Genomic DNA, 18,482 nt, shown 5'->3' on the forward strand with positions numbered 1-18,482 from the left:
TATCATTTCGGGCCACCCCGTCATGGCATTCCCGCAGTTCCAACAGCAGAGCTACCAGGTCAGGGCCCGGCAGAGCCACTTCAGCCTGACGCCAGCAGGGAGTCCAACTCCCTTCCCAGTACCTCTCCCAGACTAGGAGGCCGCCTTCTCTTCAGAGATGTCTGGCAGAATTCAGTAGAGAATATCTGGGTAAAGGAGGCAGTATCAACAGGATGCAAGATAGACGTCAACGCGCTTCTCCGAGATCGCTTCTTTCTATCGCAGCCACCAAAAGACGCTGCTATGGCTCTAGGTTTTTTTTTTGCGGCAATCGACTCTCTCCTCATTGCAGGACTAGTCGTCCCCGTTCCCGAGCAGGAACATTTCACCGGCTTTTACTCAAACCTGTTTAGGATACCGAAAAAGGATGGCTCAGTTCGTCCCATACTAGACCTCAAAAAGCTAAACGGATGGTCCTCTTACGCCATTTCAGGATGGAATCGATTCGGTCGGTAATTACGTCTATGGAGGATCAGGAATTCCAATGTTCCATAGATATTTGGTACGCCTACCTACATGTCCCCATTTTTCAGGGACATCAGAGGTTTCTGCGTTTTGCTGTCCAAATACAGCATTTCCAATTTGTGGCCGTGCCATTTGGGCTGGCAAGAGCCCCTGGAATTTTTACAAAGATTATGGCAGCGATGGTTGCTATGTTAAGGGTCAGAGGCGTAATATTGGTACCATATCTCGACGATATTCTCTTCAAGGCGCCCTTCTTCGCTCAGGAGGCCCAGGAAAATCTAGCGGTAGTTTTAAACACGCTATCCCGGTTTGGTTGGATCATAAACGGGGAGAAATCCCACCTAACGCCAACACAACGCCTAGAATTCTTAGGGATGATAATCGACACCCGTCGCTCGCGGGTCTTTCTCCCAGAAAGAAAGTGGATTACCCTCCAGCAGGAAATTCGCTCTCTGTTGAAATTCCGGCTTCTATCCTTTCGCGCTGCCATGAGAGTCCTGGGAAGGATGGTGGCAGCTTCGGAGGCAATACCCTTTGCCCTGTTCCATTCCAGGATACTGCAGAGGAACATCCTCCTTCAGTGGGACAGGTCCATCTCTTCGCTGGATCGCCCCTTCCTCCCTTCCATTCAGACCAGGGAGTCCCTCAAGTGGTGGCTGACCTCCCCCTTGTTCATCTGGGTCAGCCTTTTCCCCCCTGTCCACTGGCAGGTAGTAACTACAGATGCCAGTCTCCTGGGCTGGGAAGCGGTATTCCACCACCTAACGGTCCAGGGACGATGGTCGAGGCAAGAATCCTCACTATCAGTCAACTGAGGGCAGTCTTTCTAGCACTTCTACATTGGGAAAGATACCTCAACGGTGGCATACATCAATCACCCAGGGCGAACCAGAAGTCCCCGGGCACTGGCCGAGGTATCCAGAATCTTCAAGTGGGCAGAAATCGCAATTTCGGCAGTTTACATTCCCGACACAGACAACACGGCCGCCGACTTCCTCAGTCGGGAGGGGCTCGTGGCAGGAGAATGGTCCTTACACCAGGACATGTTCCGTCAGATATGCCAGCTATGGGGCACTCCAGATGTGGACCTCTTGGCATCGTGACAGAACAAGAAGGTCCAACAGTTTGTCTCAAGATACCGCGATCCTCTCGCAATAGGGGTCGACGTGCTGGTCATTCCCTGGACACAGTTCAGACTCCCTTACCTGTTCCCTCCCCTTCCTCTCCTGCCCAGACTGCTAAAGAAGATCAAGGCGGAAGGGGTGCCGGTCATATTGATCGCCCTGTACTGGCCCAGGAGGGCCTGGTTCACAGAAATTATCAATCTTCTCACAGGCACCCTCTGGAGACTCCCCGACAGACCAGATCTCCTGGCTCAGGGGCCGTTTTACCACCCAAATTCTCGGTTGCTCAATTTGACGGCATGGCCTTTGAAACCACAATACTGAGAGCAGCGGGCTTTTCGGACCGAGTCATTAATACAATGATTCAGGCTAGGAAGCCTTCCTCTTCCAGGGTCTATTATCGAGCCTGGAAGGCCTATTTTGGCTGGTGTGAGTCTAATCTCATCACACCTATGCCCTGTTCCCTGCCATCTGTCCTAGCCTTTCTCCAGGCATGGTTAGATGGCGGTTTGGACCTAAGTTCCTTGAAAGGCCAGGTATCTGCTCTCTCTATTCTTTTTCAAAGAAATTTGGCCTCTCGCTTACAGGTTAAAACCTTTTTGCAAGGATTGGCACATGCGGTCCCTCCTTACAGATCCCCTGTAGCTCCATGGGATCTTAACTTGGTCTTGGAAGCCTTGACAGGTTCACCCTTCGAACCCCTCCAAGAAGCCCCCATGTCTTTGTTGTCCTGGAAGGTGGTATTTCTCATAGCCATCACCTCTATTAGGCGGGTTTCAGAATTGGCGGCATTGTCCTGTCGCCCTCCATTCCTAATTATGCACCAGGACAAGGTTGTTTTGCGGCCTCCTCCTAACTTTCTTCCGAAGGTGGTATCGGCCTTCCACCTGAACGAGGATATAATCCTTCCATCATTTTGTCCTGCTCCAACCCATCCTCTGGAGCGTTCTTTGAATAAGCTAGACCTGGTCAGGGCGATAAAGGTCTATCTGGCCAGGACTGCTCCCTTCAGGAAGACGTACTCGCTCTTTATTATCCCCAATGGGGTGAGAAGAGGCCTGCTGGCCTCTAAGGCAACAATTGCCAGCTGGATCAGAATGGCAATTCTGGAAGCCTACCAGGTGAAGGACAGGGTGTCCCCTGCTGGGGTCAAGGCCCATTCAACCCGGGCGGTGGGCGCCTCCTGGGCGGTACACAACAGGGTATCAGCCATGCAGTTGTGCAAGGCTGCCACATGGTCGTCCGTGCATACCTTTTCAAGGTTCTGTAAGGTCCATCCTATGCTTCAGCGGACGCCAGCCTAGGCAGAAGAATCTTGCAGGCGGCAGTGGTGAGTTCTCCGGCCTGAAGGAAGTTTCTGTCTTTTCCCACCCCAGGGACTGCTTTTGGACCTCCCACGGTTTCTGTGTCTCCCAATGAGACGAAAGAGAAAACAGGATCTTGGTTGCTTACCGTAAAATCTGTTTCTCAGAGTCTTCATTGGGGGACACAGCGCCCTCCCATGATTTTATTACGTGTAATGAATGTATGATGACTTACATGATAATGTCTCCTACTGATTTTTCACTAACTGATTGTCCTACAGCCGGTCGGAGGGGTGTATACTGCGGAGGCGGCGTTAACATTTTTTTCATGCATAGTGTCAACCTCCTAGTGACAGCAGCACACACACCCACGGTTCCTGTGTCCCCCAATGAAGACTCTGAGAAACAGATTTTACGGTAAGCAACCAAAATCCTGTTATTTTGGCCTTTTTTCCTTACCCTGTTGAATAATTGTCCATAAAATGTATGACATCCAGAGCTGAAATCTCCCAGCTGCGCGCTCAGCGTGTCCCTTCTGGGATGCATTGTCTCCAGTGCTGACTGTCCTGTTCTATATCTCACTGCAGCAGTCCTTCATCATTTCCTAGATGTCTGCTTGCTGTCAGTGTGCATTGTCACTGAGAGGCTGGAAACCCTGTATTTCATGCTTTCCACACCTTGGGCAGCCTGGATGCACGATTGCAGCCTTGGGTGATATTCTTTGATATGCTCCAATGTTTTAGAGATAATATACCCCTAAGATCCATCCAAAGACCAGACGACTCCAGCGCCATCCCTAGCTGGCTATTCCCAGCACTGCAGCAGGTGAATGCCGGGTCTCTCCCTTGCATGTACGTAAAGATAGGTCTTTCAGTCACCTGGAAAGAGCCGGCTAGGGACAGCTTCGGACTGGCTATGAGACGACGATAGCTTTATGTTGTGTCCCCTCCGTTGCAGACATTACCCCGCACTGAAGACCCTGGAGCAGATGGAGCACACGTACCTGCCACAGGTCAGCCACTACCGCTTCTGCCAGACCATGGTGGAAAACATCCCCAAGCTTCGGGAGGAGATCAAAGACGTCTCCATGTCAGAACTGAAGGATTTCTTGGAAAGCATCCGCAAGCACTCTGAAAGGATTGGGGAGTTTGCCATGAAGCAGGTAGGAGAACCCCCCATCATGTTGTGTTCACATTGTCACCTAATTGGAGTAGTAGTGCCCCCTTCCATGTACTGTACTCTGCAGGTCTGACCCGTTCATTATCGGACCGTGGCTCAGCGGCCGTGGGACGTGCCGTGCCAGTGCTCGGTGGGACCCTCGGCCTCATCACTTATTTTCTCAGCTCTCTTGCACGTTTTCTTGGCGACACAGCTTTTCTCTCCCGATAAATAGGTGACACTATTCGTTGGACGGAAGCTTGGAACATCAGGTGTAAATTAATCCAGTTATTTTCTGTGACTTTCACCAACATGGCGTCTGTGCCGGCTCCTCTCTCCCGGGTTGTCGGAGTTGATCAGAGAGATGCAATCTCTTTTTCATGCGTCATTATGCTCGTACGATTGGTTATAAAGCTGTGGACTTTGGCGGCTTCCCTTCTGTTGTGGGCACCCCGTGAATGTTCCCCATGTCAGTGCCCTTTATCTTAGGGGGTAAATGCTCTGTGTGGACCTGAGGTACAGTAGTCTTCATTCTGCAGCTGAGAGCGGCACCAGGTGCTTCTTATCCAATGCACAGTATCACCCACCGGCTGGTAAAGACACTAGAGCACTCACCTTTCTCCACCGACCACACAGAGCCACGTCGGGAGGTTTAATCTCTTGAGACCCGATTTGCAGCGCCGGGGTGTTGACATTCCTGGCGGTTCAGCCAGAGTTGAGAGGGAAAGTGGCGGCGGCGGATGGGATGACGTCCCCCCCGAGGGCATTGTTCGTCGGTTTCACAGCATGTGTTAAACTTTAAGTGATACTGATTATAAGCGAGGGCTTTGGGATGAATTGGCAGAAGCATCCGAGAGAAGTGATTCCAGAAATACTCCCAGCTAAACGCTGCCAGACGGCCGAGGGTGCACGGGAAGAAAGGTGCGCGCGTGTCATCAGCCGCTCGCATCTACAAGAGAAGCATCTCCTATCATAGCTGCAATATTGAATCAATAGCCGGCCTAGGAGTGATCCGCTTCTCCCCACAGCAGCTGCAAGAAAGTGCGAGCTGCTCGGAGGATTGGAAGACCTCAAACTCAGGCTTCAGGCTGGAGGGTGAAGCGAGCGTGGCTCGTGGTCTGTGCCAGCAGCTAGAGAGACGCTCCGTCTCCACCGCGTGTCGTGTAATGCTGGCCGACGCACAGACGAGGCTCGGAGGATTGGAATACATCAAACTCCGGCTTCAGGCTGGAGAGTGGAGCGAGCGTGGCTCACAGTCTGTGCCAGCAGCTAGAGAGACGCTCCGTCTCCACCGCGTGTCGTGTAATGCTGGCCGACGCACAGACGAGGCTCGGAGGATTGGAAGGAGTCAAGCTCTGTCTTCAGGCTGGAGTGAGGAGCGTGGCTCGGGGTCTGTGCCAGTAGTTTCTATAGACACAGTACAGAGAGACGCTCCGTCTCCACTTTAGCCGCGTGCCATGTAACGGTGGTCGACACACAGACGAGGCTCAGACAGCGCTGTTATAGGTAAATAGACCCTCGCATGTGACTGCATCACATAAAATCACGTGTCATGGTCGCGGCAGCTGCATGGAGCTGGCTCAGGAGCAGAGATCGCCCCATGCCCATCAGATGCCAGCTGTGCTGCACAGCATTTGCCTGCAGCGACTGGAGTGAGCGCTGATGCTGCTGTTTAACCGTTCAGATGCCCCTGTCAGTCACCAACCGAAGCATTGCAATGGCAATGTTGTGGTTGTGCACCGGCGACCATTGGGCCCCTCCTGCGCCGCAATCGGGGACTAAAAATTAAAGTAAAAATTTAAGAAAAAAAAATTCAGGGTTTAAGTTGGATAGATAAAAATGTGAGATCTTGGGAGAAACACGAGTAACTACCTTGGTCCAATAAAGACTTGTATGAATTCCCTATTCCATAATCATGTATTTAGTGATAGTCTTAGGCCATACATCGGGTCATAATAATAATAATTGCTTTTAATATTAGCAAATTCCTCCAATTAGAAATGTAGTATAGTTCTCCTGATTAGCTATGTTTCTTACCCCTAGTGCATGACATTGCAGTAGCTTACGTATCCATGGTTACAACCACTCGTATAGTGAAAGTTAGTTGCTAGTGGTTGTAACCATGGATACCTAAGCTCCTGCAATGGCTGTACATGGGGTAAGCAAAATAGTGAATCAGAAGAACTACACTACATTTCTAATAGGAGGAATTTGCTAATATTATAACACCTACTACATATTAGGATAGGATCTTGGTGATGAGAATACTCCTTTAAAAAATTCTATGGTTTTAATATTTTACTACCATAAAGGGAAGGGTATGGATGAGGACACCACAGCCGAACGTCTCCCAGTCCTCACGCTTCCCATCCTTCTGAAAGAACGGTTATTGCCATCAACGCCTCCAACACACCATAAGGCAGAACCCAATAAGGACAAATTAGCAAAGCATCTTACAACATTGCGTCCGTCCGTTCATCCATACTGACTACGTCTGAAGGCCTGCAAGGCAGGCGAGGTAAAGTAAGAGTAGCACCGACCCTAGTGGCGATGGCAACCAAGAAGAGTAGCACCAACCCTAGTGGCGATGGCGGCCGAGAAGAGTAGCACCGACCCTAGTGGCGATGGCGGCCGAGAAGAGTAGCACCGACCCTAGTGGCGATGGCGGCCGAGAAGAGTAGCACCGACCCTAGTGGCGATGGCGGCCGAGAAGAGTAGCACCGACCCTAGTGGCGATGGCGGCCGAGAAGAGTAGCACCGACCCTAGTGGCGATGGCGGCCGAGAAGAGTAGCACCGACCCTAGTGGCGATGGCGGCCGAGAAGAGTAGCACCGACCCTAGTGGCGATGGCGGCCGAGAAGAGTAGCACCGACCCTAGTGGCGATGGCGGCCGAGAAGAGTAGCACCGACCCTAGTGGCGATGGCGGCCGAGAAGAGTAGCACCGACCCTAGTGGCGATGGCGGCCGAGAAGAGTAGCACCGACCCTAGTGGCGATGGCGGCCGAGAAGAGTAGCACCGACCCTAGTGGCGATGGCGGCCGAGAAGAGTAGCACCGACCCTAGTGGCGATGGCGGCCGAGAGACTCCAAAGCTCCGGACAGGGCCACGGGTGATTAGCGTAATCAGGATATATATGCAGTCATAACAAAAGTGTTGGCACCCTTGAAATCTAGAAAATTAAGTCTTTCTCCCAGAAAATTATTGCAATGACACAAGTTTTGTTATACACACGTTTATTTCCTTTGTGTGTATTGGAACAACACACAAAAAAACAAATTGGGCATCATTTCACACAAAACCCCAAAAATGGGCCGGACAAAATTGTTGGCACCATTACTGTAATAATTTTCTGCAACATTTCCAAAGGTGCCAACACTTTCGGCCATGACTGCAAATACGGCATCACCCACTTAGACCCGAAGCTCCTCTGCCCCCCGGGTCATCCTGCTGTCAGGATATTCTCTCTCTGAGCATTTGGCAGTTAGCTTTGTGTCCAGCAGAGGGCAGTATCTGACCAGTATTGATCACCGCTGTCTGCAGCTTACATCAGTGTGAGATAAATGAGGGTCTCCATGGAGGGTCACAGGGCAAGTCGTTTGTATCCATAAAGGGGCATTTAGGCCCCTGAACTACAGATTAGGGACTATAGAAGAGGGATCAATCCCTCATCACTTACATGTCTACCAGAAAAGGTGATGCGGCCCCTGCAGCCCTGTCATGAATCAGTATATTTTATTGCTTTCACTTGACTCCTTCCTTATTGACTTCTGGTTATTGTTCTAATAATAATTACGTTATATAAATCACTGGGTGATTTGTCACACTTTTTTTTTTTTTTTTTTGCCCTTTTGTACGTTCTCCGTCGTCGTGAGACTGACAGGTAATTTTCCCTTTTGGATGTATGTTGATGGAGGAGTTATTCCGGTTTGGCCCTGCTATATCTATTCCATATTGGCTATAATATGAGGCATGTGTCTGAAGCATTTTCCTCTAGTTATTTGGTGTCGTTTGATTGCGTCTGTGCCGATTCGTGTATCTGTGAATTCTCCTCTCCTGGACGGACGGTTAGTGGTCAGCCTCATTATGGAGCATTGCGTGTCATCTCTGGTTATTAGCCCCCCGGCCCCACCTGTTGTGTGGCGATTCCTCTGCTGGCAAATAGGGTCATGCTGTGCAGTAGGGTGACCGGATCTCATATGGGGGGGAAAAAATGTCAGAATCTTGTTCGTCTGGACCCCACAAAACGATTCCCCTTTCCAGATATTGAGAGAGCCAAAATTTGAGCTCGATCAAACGACGTTAACCCATGCCGCTCGTCGCTCAAAGTTTGAAAAAATCCAAATTGAGGTATTTTAAGATTTAGGTATTTTGCATAGTCTGTTAGACTATAAAGAATATGACAACAACATTGCAGAAATAGCCCTGACCAAATTCTCGAGCCATTTGTGGTATTTGAATGCAGAGTTGGTGGGATTATCGTTTTTTGATCCCACCATTACAGACAATGAAAAGTTGTTAATGGCTAATAAATTGCTCAGTAGCACAGATGAACCATCAGAGCACGCTAACCTACATGAGTTGATAATTTTACATAGTTATCTAATCTATTCTAGAGCTTTTGTTAAAGTAGTTTTTGAAACGTCCGAATATAATGCTCGGCATTTGCTTACAACTTGCAGGACATATTGCTTTTGTTCTTCATCTTTTGTCAGAAGGTCGTTAAAGTCGGTTACTTCCTACCTCTTTTAATTTTTCTTTCCTAACTTTTGGATTTACAACCCTAGCGTGCTCTGATGGTTCATCTGTGCTACTGAGCAATTTATTAGCCATTAACAACTTTTCATTGTCTGTAATGGTGGGATCAAAAAACGATAATCCCACCAACTCTGCATTCAAATACCCCAAATGGTTCGAAAATTTGGTCAGGGCTATTTCTGCAATGTTGTTGTCACATTCTTTATAGTCTAACAGACTATGCAAAATACCTAAATCTTAAAATACCTCAATTTGGATTTTTTCAAACTTTGAGCGACGAGCGGCATGGGTTAACGTCGTTTGATCGAGCTCAAATTTTGGCTATCTCAATATCTGGAAAGGGGAATCGTTTTGTGGGGTCCAGACGGACAAAATTCCAACATCGATTTTTTGCGGTCACCCTACTGTGCAGTCATCATGGTGAAGGTGTACTTTGTAGCCTTTCCTTAAGGTATTATCCTCTAGCAAGAAAGGCGTTAACATTCTGCCGTCATCTTTGTGGAAGGGGGCTCTCGGGGTCTGGTTATGAAGGGTTAATGCGCTGCCGTTCTCCTGGTGACTGGGGGCTCTTGGGGTCTGGTTATGAGGGCTTAATGCTCTGCCGTGCTGCTCGTGACAGGGGCTCTCAGGGTCTGGTTATGAGGGGTTAATGCTCTGCCGTTCTATTGACATGGGGGCTCTCGGGGTCTGGTTATGAGGGGTTAATGCTCTGCAGTCCTGCGGGTGACTGAGGGGCTCTCGGGGTCTGGTTATGAGGGGTTAATCCCCTGCCGTTCTCCCGGTAACTGGGGGGCTCTCGGGGTCTGGTTATGAGGGGTTAATGCTCTGCAGTCCTCCTAGTGACTGGGGGGCTCTCGGGGTCTGGTTATGAGGGGTTAATGCTCTGCCGTGCTGCTGGTGACTGTGGGGCTCTCGGGGTCTGGGTATGAGGGGTTAATGCTCTGCAGTCCTCCTCCTAGTGACTGGGGGGCTCTTGGGGTCTTGTTATAAGGGGTTAATGCTCTGCAATCCTCCTGGTGACTTGGGGGCTCTCGGGGTCTGGTTTTGACGGGATAATGCTCTGCTGTTCTGGTGACTGGGGGGCTCTCAGGATCTGGTTATGAGGGGTTAATGCTCTGCCGTTCTCCTGGTGACTGGGTGGTTCTCGGGGTCTGGTTATGAGGGGTTAATGCTCTGCAATCCTCCTGGTGACTGGGGGGCTCTCAGCATCTGGTTATGAGGGGTTAATGCTCTGCAGTCCTCCTGGTGACTGGGGGGCTCTCGGGGTCTGGTTATGAGGGGTTAATGCTTTGCAGTCCTCCTGGTGACTGTGGAGCTCCTGGGGGACTGTTTATGAGGGGTTAATGTTCTGCAGTCCTACTGGTGACTGGGGGGTTCTCGGGGTCTGGTTATGAGGAGTTAAGGCTCTGCAGTCCTCCTGGTGACTGGGGGGCTCTCAGGATCTGGTTATGAGGGGTTAATGCTCTGCAGTCCTCCTGGTGACTGGGGGGCTCTCGCGGTCTGGTTATGAGGGGTTAATGCTCTGCAGTCCTCCTGGTGACTGGGGGGCTCTTGGGGCCTGGTTATGAGGCGTTAATGCTCTGCAGTCTTCCTGGTGACTGGGGGGCTCTCGGGATCTGGTTATGAGGGGTTAATGCTCTGCAGTCCTCCTGGTGACTGGGGGGCTCTCGGTCTGGTTATGGGGGTTAATGGTCTGCCGTTCTGGTGACTGGGGGGCTCTCGGGGTCTGGTTATGAGGAGTTAAGGCTCTGCAGTCTTCCTGGTGACTGGGGGGCTCTCGGGATCTGGTTATGAGGGGTTAATGCTCTGCAGTCCTCCTGGTGACTGGGGGGCTCTCAGGGTCTGGTTATGGGGGTTAATGGTCTGCCGTTCTGGTGACATGGGGCTCTTGGGGTCTTTTTATGATGGGGTTAATGCTTTGCAGTCCTCCTGGTGACTGGGGGGCTCTCGGGGTCTGGTTATGAGGGGTTAATGCTCTGCCATCCTCCTGGTGACTGGGGGGGTCTGGTTATGAGGGGTTAATGCTCTGCCATCCTCCTGGTGACTGGGGGGCTCTCGGGGTCTGGTTATGAGGGGTTAATGCTCTGCCGTTCTCCTGGTGACTGGGGGGCTCTTGGGGTCTGGTTATGAGGGGTTAATGCTCTGCAGTTCTCCTGGTGACTGGGTGGTTCTCGGGGTCTGGTTATGAGGGGTTAATGCTCTGCAGTCCTGCTGGTGACTAGGGTAGCTCTGTCTGGTTATGAAGGGGATAATGATCTGCCGTCCTGCTGGTGAGGGTTTTTTGGGGGGACTGGATATGAGGGGTTAATCCTCTGCAAACCTCCTGGTGACTGGGGGGCTCTCGGGGTCTGGCGTATGTAACCACTTAGGGTTTTTCAGCTGCACAGCCAGAATCTTTCATGACCCGCCTGCACACACCAGGGAGCCGTTTCCAGGCGGTGTCTGGCTATCGCTGCGCCGTCTCCCACCTTTGATCTTGCCTTGTTCCCTCTCCCCATGAAGCGGTGCAGCCTCGGCTCTGCAGCTTTTCTTCTGTAATTGTTCTCATCGGTATCCTTGTACATGGCATTGTTCGCCTCTACGGCACATGTGCCCTTTGTTCAGGTTAATAAAGCTTGCCTAGGCACTTTTGGGGCAGAGCTGTACAAGCCTCATGTAAGAGGTCACCTTTCTGGGCCATAGATCACTTATGGCTTTACCTTCGTTGATCACATCATCACCCTGGTCATTCACTACTTTACAGTGATGCCCGAGTTTTTAGGTGGCTGCAGACCAAGGCATCACATTCCTTAGAGGAACTTTCCAGACGGTCAGTGATCCATGAGTGACATTTAATGCAAGACACAAATGTGAATTTACACAACGTAAGGATTGTTCCTGTACAATGGAGCACAATGTGGGCACAAACAACGATGACCAATACCAAATACATGGGGATTTCTGAGTCCTGCGACGGTTCAAATGTAGTAAATTGGATGACTGTTTTGTTCCTTCCCTCTTTCCGCTCGGACTCCTCGCCCGTTCTCTCTGCCCGGGCTCCTCGCTCGCTCTCTCTCTCTCGGCCCGGGCTCCTCGCTCGCTCTCTCTCTCGGCCCGGGCTCCTCGCTCGCTCTCTCTCTGTCGGCCCGGGCTCCTCGCTCGCTCTCTCTGTCGGCCCGGGCTCCTCGCTCGCTCTCTCTGTCGGCCCGGGCTCCTCGCTCGCTCTCTCTGTCGGCCCGGGCTCCTCGCTCGCTCTCTCTCTGTCGGCCCGGGCTCCTCGCTCGCTCTCTCTCTCTGTCGGCCCGGGCTCCTCGCTCGCTCTCTCTCTCTGTCGGCCCGGGCTCCTCGCTCGCTCTCTCTCTCTGTCGGCCCGGGCTCCTCGCTCGCTCTCTCTCTCTGTCGGCCCGGGCTCCTCGCTCGCTCTCTCTCTCTGTCGGCCCGGGCTCCTCGCTCGCTCTCTCTCTCTGTCGGCCCGGGCTCCTCGCTCGATCTCTCTCTCTGTCGGCCCGGGCTCCTCGCTCGATCTCTCTCTCTGTCGGCCCGGGCTCCTCGCTCGATCTCTCTCTCTGTCGGCCCGGGCTCCTCGCTCGATCTCTCTCTCTCTCTGTCGGCCCGGGCTCCTCGCTCGATCTCTCTCTCTCTCTCTGTCGGCCCGGGCTCCTCGCTCGATCTCTCTCTCTCTCTGTCGGCCCGGGCTCCTCGCTCGATCTCTCTCTCTCTCTCTGTCGGCCCGGGCTCCTCGCTCGATCTCTCTCTCTCTCTCTCTGTCGGCCCGGGCTCCTCGCTCGATCTCTCTCTCTCTCTCTCTGTCGGCCCGGGCTCCTCGCTCGATCTCTCTCTCTCTGTCGGCCCGGGCTCCTCGCTCGATCTCTCTCTCTCTGTCGGCCCGGGCTCCTCGCTCGATCTCTCTCTCTCTCTCTCTGTCGGCCCGGGCTCCTCGCTCGATCTCTCTTCCTCTCTCTGTCGGCCCGGGCTCCTCGCTCGATCTCTCTTCCTCTCTCTGTCGGCCCGGGCTCCTCGCTCGATCTCTCTTCCCCTCCCTTGTCCCGGGCTCCTCGCTCGATCTCTCTTCCCCTCCCTTGTCCCGGCTCTTTTCCATTCTTCCTGACTTGTAGTACTGACTGAAAACTATTTTCCATTTTTTAACAGAAATCTCATTTGTGAATTTCAGTGTGTGTCTTTAGGTTTGTGAGTACACCCCTGTTATAATGCTCTTCCTTTTCTTTCTAGGCTCAGCAGCAGAGAAGCCTGGACAACATATTAACTCTTCAAACCAAGGACATCATTGGAAAGAGATATAAAAAAGATCTATGTCCGAGTCCAGAGATGAATGGCACAAGCCCAATGTCTGAGCAAGATTCTGGAATTCTTGATGTGGAAGATGAGGATGAGGAAGAAGAGGTAAATTAACTCTATTTGTGGCGTTGATGAATGATGATGTACATGGCGGGTACTGTTGTTCTGCTAGATGTCAACGTAACACTCCTTATTTTCTTCCAGGCTCCAGGGACACAAGACTTGGTGGATTTTTCACCAGTGTACCGTTGCTTACACATCTACACTGTGCTGGTAAGTGCAGAGCACCAGGAAGATAGGTTGGTGTAATAGGCTATTAGTCTATAACACAGCTTTAACCAAGTTTCAAAATCCACAGAAGGCCTTCTCAATATTCCTAATCAAAATCTCCCCCTACTCAAATAGTGAACATCAAAGTACATACAATTCTTTGTTAATACATTTCGCTCTCTAGTAACCCTTCAAGCATGTAGCAATCTTGTAGCGATTTTCAAAAAGGAGCGTTCACTATTTGTAAATGAAACATAGTTTAGATGGAAATATGTATATAAACTTTCTTAAGCGATTTTTTGGCTGGGTGTGTTAAAAGTAAATTCGTGGTAGGGACCGTAATGGACACGGATATCATCCCTCAATTCTGATTGATACTGTGTTTTTTTTTTTTTTGTTTTTTTTTGTGATTTCTCCTAGTCAGTAGCTCCGACTGAATGACCTCAAAATTATAAGTAATATATTTATCAATATATGTGATCTGATCATTTCTGGGAGATCTCTGTAATTTCTATAAATGTATTTGTTTTCATCAGCCTTCAGGGTTTAGGTAGCGGTTATACCCTTTGCCTGTCTTCTAGGGGAATCACAGTTTTGCAAGGAAGCCATGCCCCCCAGTATCAGACACATTACTTTTAACTACATATTTCATGGTTAATGGATGGGGATTTCATTCATTGATAGGAATAGTGTGTGACTCACAATGCCTGGTGGTAGAAATGTAATCTGGATTTTGATTAGTAACACGATACAGTATTTCATTACCAAGCTTTATTATGAATTTATTTTTTCAATATAAATTTCAAAGGGGTTTTCCAGGACATGATCAAAATTGAAATTTGCATTTAATAATGACACAGTGTAATTAGCACTGCAATATGCCACGGCTGTGCCGAAATACGTCCCTGAGGGTATTGATGTTCCCTCCTTTCAGGATACTGATGATGGTGAGTGATGGCTTCATCTGGCCCTTTTCTTGCTACCGATAGTAAAAACAAGTGGTAACACATGCCTAGGGAATCACACAAAGTACAAAGGGTGCGGCTGTGACTGCGGAGACTCATACACTCGCATTGGAGCTGCATACACAGAATGGTTGTGGATTAGCAGCACTTTTCTGTATGCACTAGATCTGCAGAACCTTCCTTGAGAGTGTGGGACGGCGTTCGTAGCCTGCCCTTGTGCGCCCATTATTCGCTTGCTGTAAACAGGTCCCGCCGCGTTGCTCTGCAGCATCGGCATGTCTGGGCTGGATCTAGTTTAAAGTGAATATTTTTACAGCCTTGTAAAGTCTGAGAATCCCTGCTCAGTAGCTGGACGTGGCAGGAGACGTGCCACCATGAATGGTGTCCTCCGTATGATAAATTACCGTACGGTTGGAAACTCCTCGCGTCAGTCAGATGAAGTCCATGTGGAGGGCTTCAGAAGGCGGTTTGTTTGATGAGACTTAGGATGTCATTACAGTGTTTTCTTTGCCAGGATCAGCCAGAGGCCACGGGAATGTGTTATCACCGGCTTTTATTTGGGTTGTCTTGGACTGGTTTGTGTAGTATCTACCTTCCTTGTTTTTTTTACCTGGCAGGTGTCATGTCTCGTCTCGTTCAGCCTCCGTGTTTCGTCTGCTTGTCAGTAACGGTTCATGTCCTCCAAGAAGCTGATAGTCTGGCTGCCAGCTATTTGTACTCCTGCTAGTGTCACCACCTGCATGCTCGAGCGTGCACCGTTCTCTGCCAGTAACGACTGCAGAGAAGTCCTTTCTGGTCCGCCATGTCATTTCGTGCTTCCATGTCCGGTCCCGGAGATACTTCTGGGGACGTCCACCGGGCATCCGTCGCTTCATTGGGGCATGTAGTCATAGGTCGGCGTCACATATGCTCACATGCATCGTTGTTTGGAAATAAAATCCGTCTCGGTGACTCGGCGCTCAAGGATTTTCCTTACATTCTGGGTTTAAAGAGCAGCTGTCACCAAGAAATGTATGTGCGCATGAAGAAATTTCTGCATCTCTTGGCATAAAACAATGTGGAAAATAAACACGTTTTTGTCATGTTCTTTAGGCTGTGTGCACACGCTGCGGATTCTGCTGCGGATCCAAAGCGGATTTGGTCCTGCGGATCCAGTACCATTATAATCAATGGAAAATGAAATCCGCAGTGCACACGGTGTGGAATTTTCCGCGGTTTCAAATCCGCAGCATGTCAATTCTTTGTGCGGAGGATTCCGCAGCGGTTTGGTACCTGCTCCATGGCAGTAAGTAAGGGTGAATTAGCAAGAGTGAAATTTGCTGCAATAATTAACATGCTGCGGATTTCAATCTGCAGGGAAAAAACATTTTACTAGATTTATTCCTGTTTTCTCGCACGACCCAAAAACATTCTGGCCCCCAAATTGTGAGCCCCTGACAGTAGCGGTTACAATCCATCCCCCGGGCATTACACCATATTAGCCCTCTGTATGCTCCCTGAGATGGATGTGCAGTGTGACATCCCCCTGAGTTAGGTCAGGTCTGGCCCCTCACTTCCGGATCCAGGTTTTCTGCTCCAAGGTGTTGGGACATCCTGGCCCTTTTGCTACTCGCTGTGAACGTCGGGCTGATTTGTGTCCCGTCTGTCCGGAGCCGTGGTCTCATTGTGAGGGCCATGTTCACTTGCAGGAAGAACGTGCCTCTCCTGAGGAATGGTTTGGAATTGGCTCATTGTGCCTCGTCGTCCTTTGTCCCATGCCAAATGGAGAGAAAACAGGGTCAGCGTCGTCGTCGTCCCGGCCGCCTCTCCCTCCTTTGTTCTGCTCCATACTTTTGGTCGTGAATGGTAATCACTAACCCCGAGATCAACATGACCCAGATGCTGTACTCCCGTCCAGGGTCCGCCGGTGGCCCCCGCAGATAAGACCTCTGCTGAGCGATGGGCCGAATCCTGTTTTGTCACACAAGGAAGTGGGGTCTTTTGTTTTCTTGGAGGAAACGTTTGGGCACGAGCCTCACAAATACTCCTCGTAATAATCATCATCAGCGGCTGCTTCCGAATGGTCAGGATTGAACTTTTGCCCCTGCACATGAGAAGCTTTGTGCCGCATAAACACTATTACCATATTTATTATTCTTGTTTCATGTGTTGTGTTGTTTTCTTGGAATCGACCCTGGAGTCACCTCCGATTCTCTGCTCTCTATCTTAACGGCTTATCAGCGGGGCAGAAGTTCATATATTGTAAGGGAAGGAGGTCAGCGCGCGGTCAGACCCCAGGCACCTGTAAATAAGGCACTGCACATTATCACACAGCCGGCCACAGACTTCTGCAGGAAACCCTGAACTTCACCAGGAAGGTTAGCAAGAGAAAGCAGAGGGAGAGGAGGGTCACACCGGGGTTAATGGAGCACTGGCTCATGAACTTGAGTGGCTGAGAAGTGGCAGGGGCTGACTGTAGCAGGTGGATATCTGTGCACTTCTCGCTGGTATCAGCCATGGGGATCACTTTGTCGTAGTGGAGTACAAGCATTGGCAGATTGTGCCGTCACATACATGTTAACCGCTGCTTGTGCCATAAGAGAGATGAAGGGATATTCATAGCAGGAGACATTGAGGATGAAAAGCAGGAAAGATGGAAGGTGTATACTGAGGATGAGGCGCATTGGGGATGGAAGGTGTATACTGAGGATGAGGCGCATTGGGGATGGAAGGTGTATACTGAGGATGAGGAGCATTGGGGATGGAAGGTGTATACTGAGGATGAGGAGCATTGGGGATGGAAGGTGTATACTGAGGATGAGGAGCAGTGGGGATGGAAGGTGTATACTGAGGATGAGGCGCATTGGGGATGGAAGGTGTATACTGAGGATGAGGAGCATTGGGGATGGAAGGTGTACACTGAGGATGGGGAGCAGTGGGGATGGAAGGTGTACACTGAGGATAGGGAGCAGTGGGGATGGAAGGTGTACACTGAGGATAGGGAGCAGGAAGGATGGAAGGTGTACACTGAGGATGGGGAGCAGTGGGGATGGAAGGTGTACACTGAGGATTGGGAACAGTGGGGATGGAAGGTGTACACTGAGGATGGGGAGCAGTGGGGATGGAAGGTGTACACTGAGGATAGGGAGCAGGAAGGATGGAAGGTGTACACTGAGGATGGGGAGCAGTGGGGATGGAAGGTGTACACTGAGGATGGGGAGCAGGAAGGATGGAAGGTGTACACTGAGGATGAGGCGCATTGGGGATGGAAGGTGTATACTGAGGATGAGGAGCAGTGGGGATGGAAGGTGTACACTGAGGATGAGGAGCAGTGGGGATGGAATGTGTACACTGAGGATGAGGCGCATTGGGGATGGAAGGTGTATACTGAGGATGAGGCGCATTGGGGATGGAAGGTGTATACTGAGGATGAGGAGCAGTGGGGATGGAAGGTGTATACTGAGGATGAGGAGCATTGGGGATGGAAGGTGTATACTGAGGATGAGGCGCATTGGGGATGGAAGGTGTATACTGAGGATGAGGAGCATTGGGGATGGAAGGTGTACACTGAGGATGGGGAGCAGTGGGGATGGAAGGTGTACACTGAGGATAGGGAGCAGGAAGGATGGAAGGTGTACACTGAGGATGGGGAGCAGTGGGGATGGAAGGTGTACACTGAGGATTGGGAACAGTGGGGATGGAAGGTGTACACTGAGGATTGGGAACAGTGGGGATGGAAGGTGTACACTGAGGATGGGGAGCAGTGGGGATGGAAGGTGTACACTGAGGATAGGGAGCAGGAAGGATGGAAGGTGTACACTGAGGATGGGGAGCAGTGGGGATGGAAGGTGTACACTGAGGATGGGGAGCAGGAAGGATGGAAGGTGTACACTGAGGATGAGGCGCATTGGGGATGGAAGGTGTATACTGAGGATGAGGAGCAGTGGGGATGGAAGGTGTATACTGAGGATGAGGCGCATTGGGGATGGAAGGTGTATACTGAGGATGAGGCGCATTGGGGATGGAAGGTGTATACTGAGGATGAGGAGCAGTGGGGATGGAAGGTGTATACTGAGGATGAGGAGCATTGGGGATGGAAGGTGTATACTGAGGATGAGGCGCATTGGGGATGGAAGGTGTATACTGAG

General features: G+C 50.7%; 1 protein-coding gene across 2 annotated transcripts in view; it reads left to right on the forward strand.

The window, feature by feature from the left end:
- Positions 1-18,482, forward strand: part of EXOC6B (exocyst complex component 6B) — a 187,009-nt gene that overhangs the window by 45,151 nt on the left and 123,376 nt on the right. For both annotated transcript variants that reach the window (XM_073555069.1, XM_073555070.1), the window contains exons 6-8: positions 3,890-4,094; positions 13,055-13,225; positions 13,325-13,393. In XM_073555069.1, coding sequence (XP_073411170.1) covers positions 3,890-4,094; positions 13,055-13,225; positions 13,325-13,393 — 445 coding nt within the window. The remainder of the gene's footprint in view (positions 1-3,889; positions 4,095-13,054; positions 13,226-13,324; positions 13,394-18,482) is intronic.

This window comes from Dendrobates tinctorius, unplaced genomic scaffold (genome assembly GCF_039654945.1).
Source record: "Dendrobates tinctorius isolate UK_male_01 unplaced genomic scaffold, ASM3965494v1 ptg000216l, whole genome shotgun sequence".
NCBI classification, from domain to species: domain Eukaryota; kingdom Metazoa; phylum Chordata; class Amphibia; order Anura; family Dendrobatidae; genus Dendrobates; species Dendrobates tinctorius.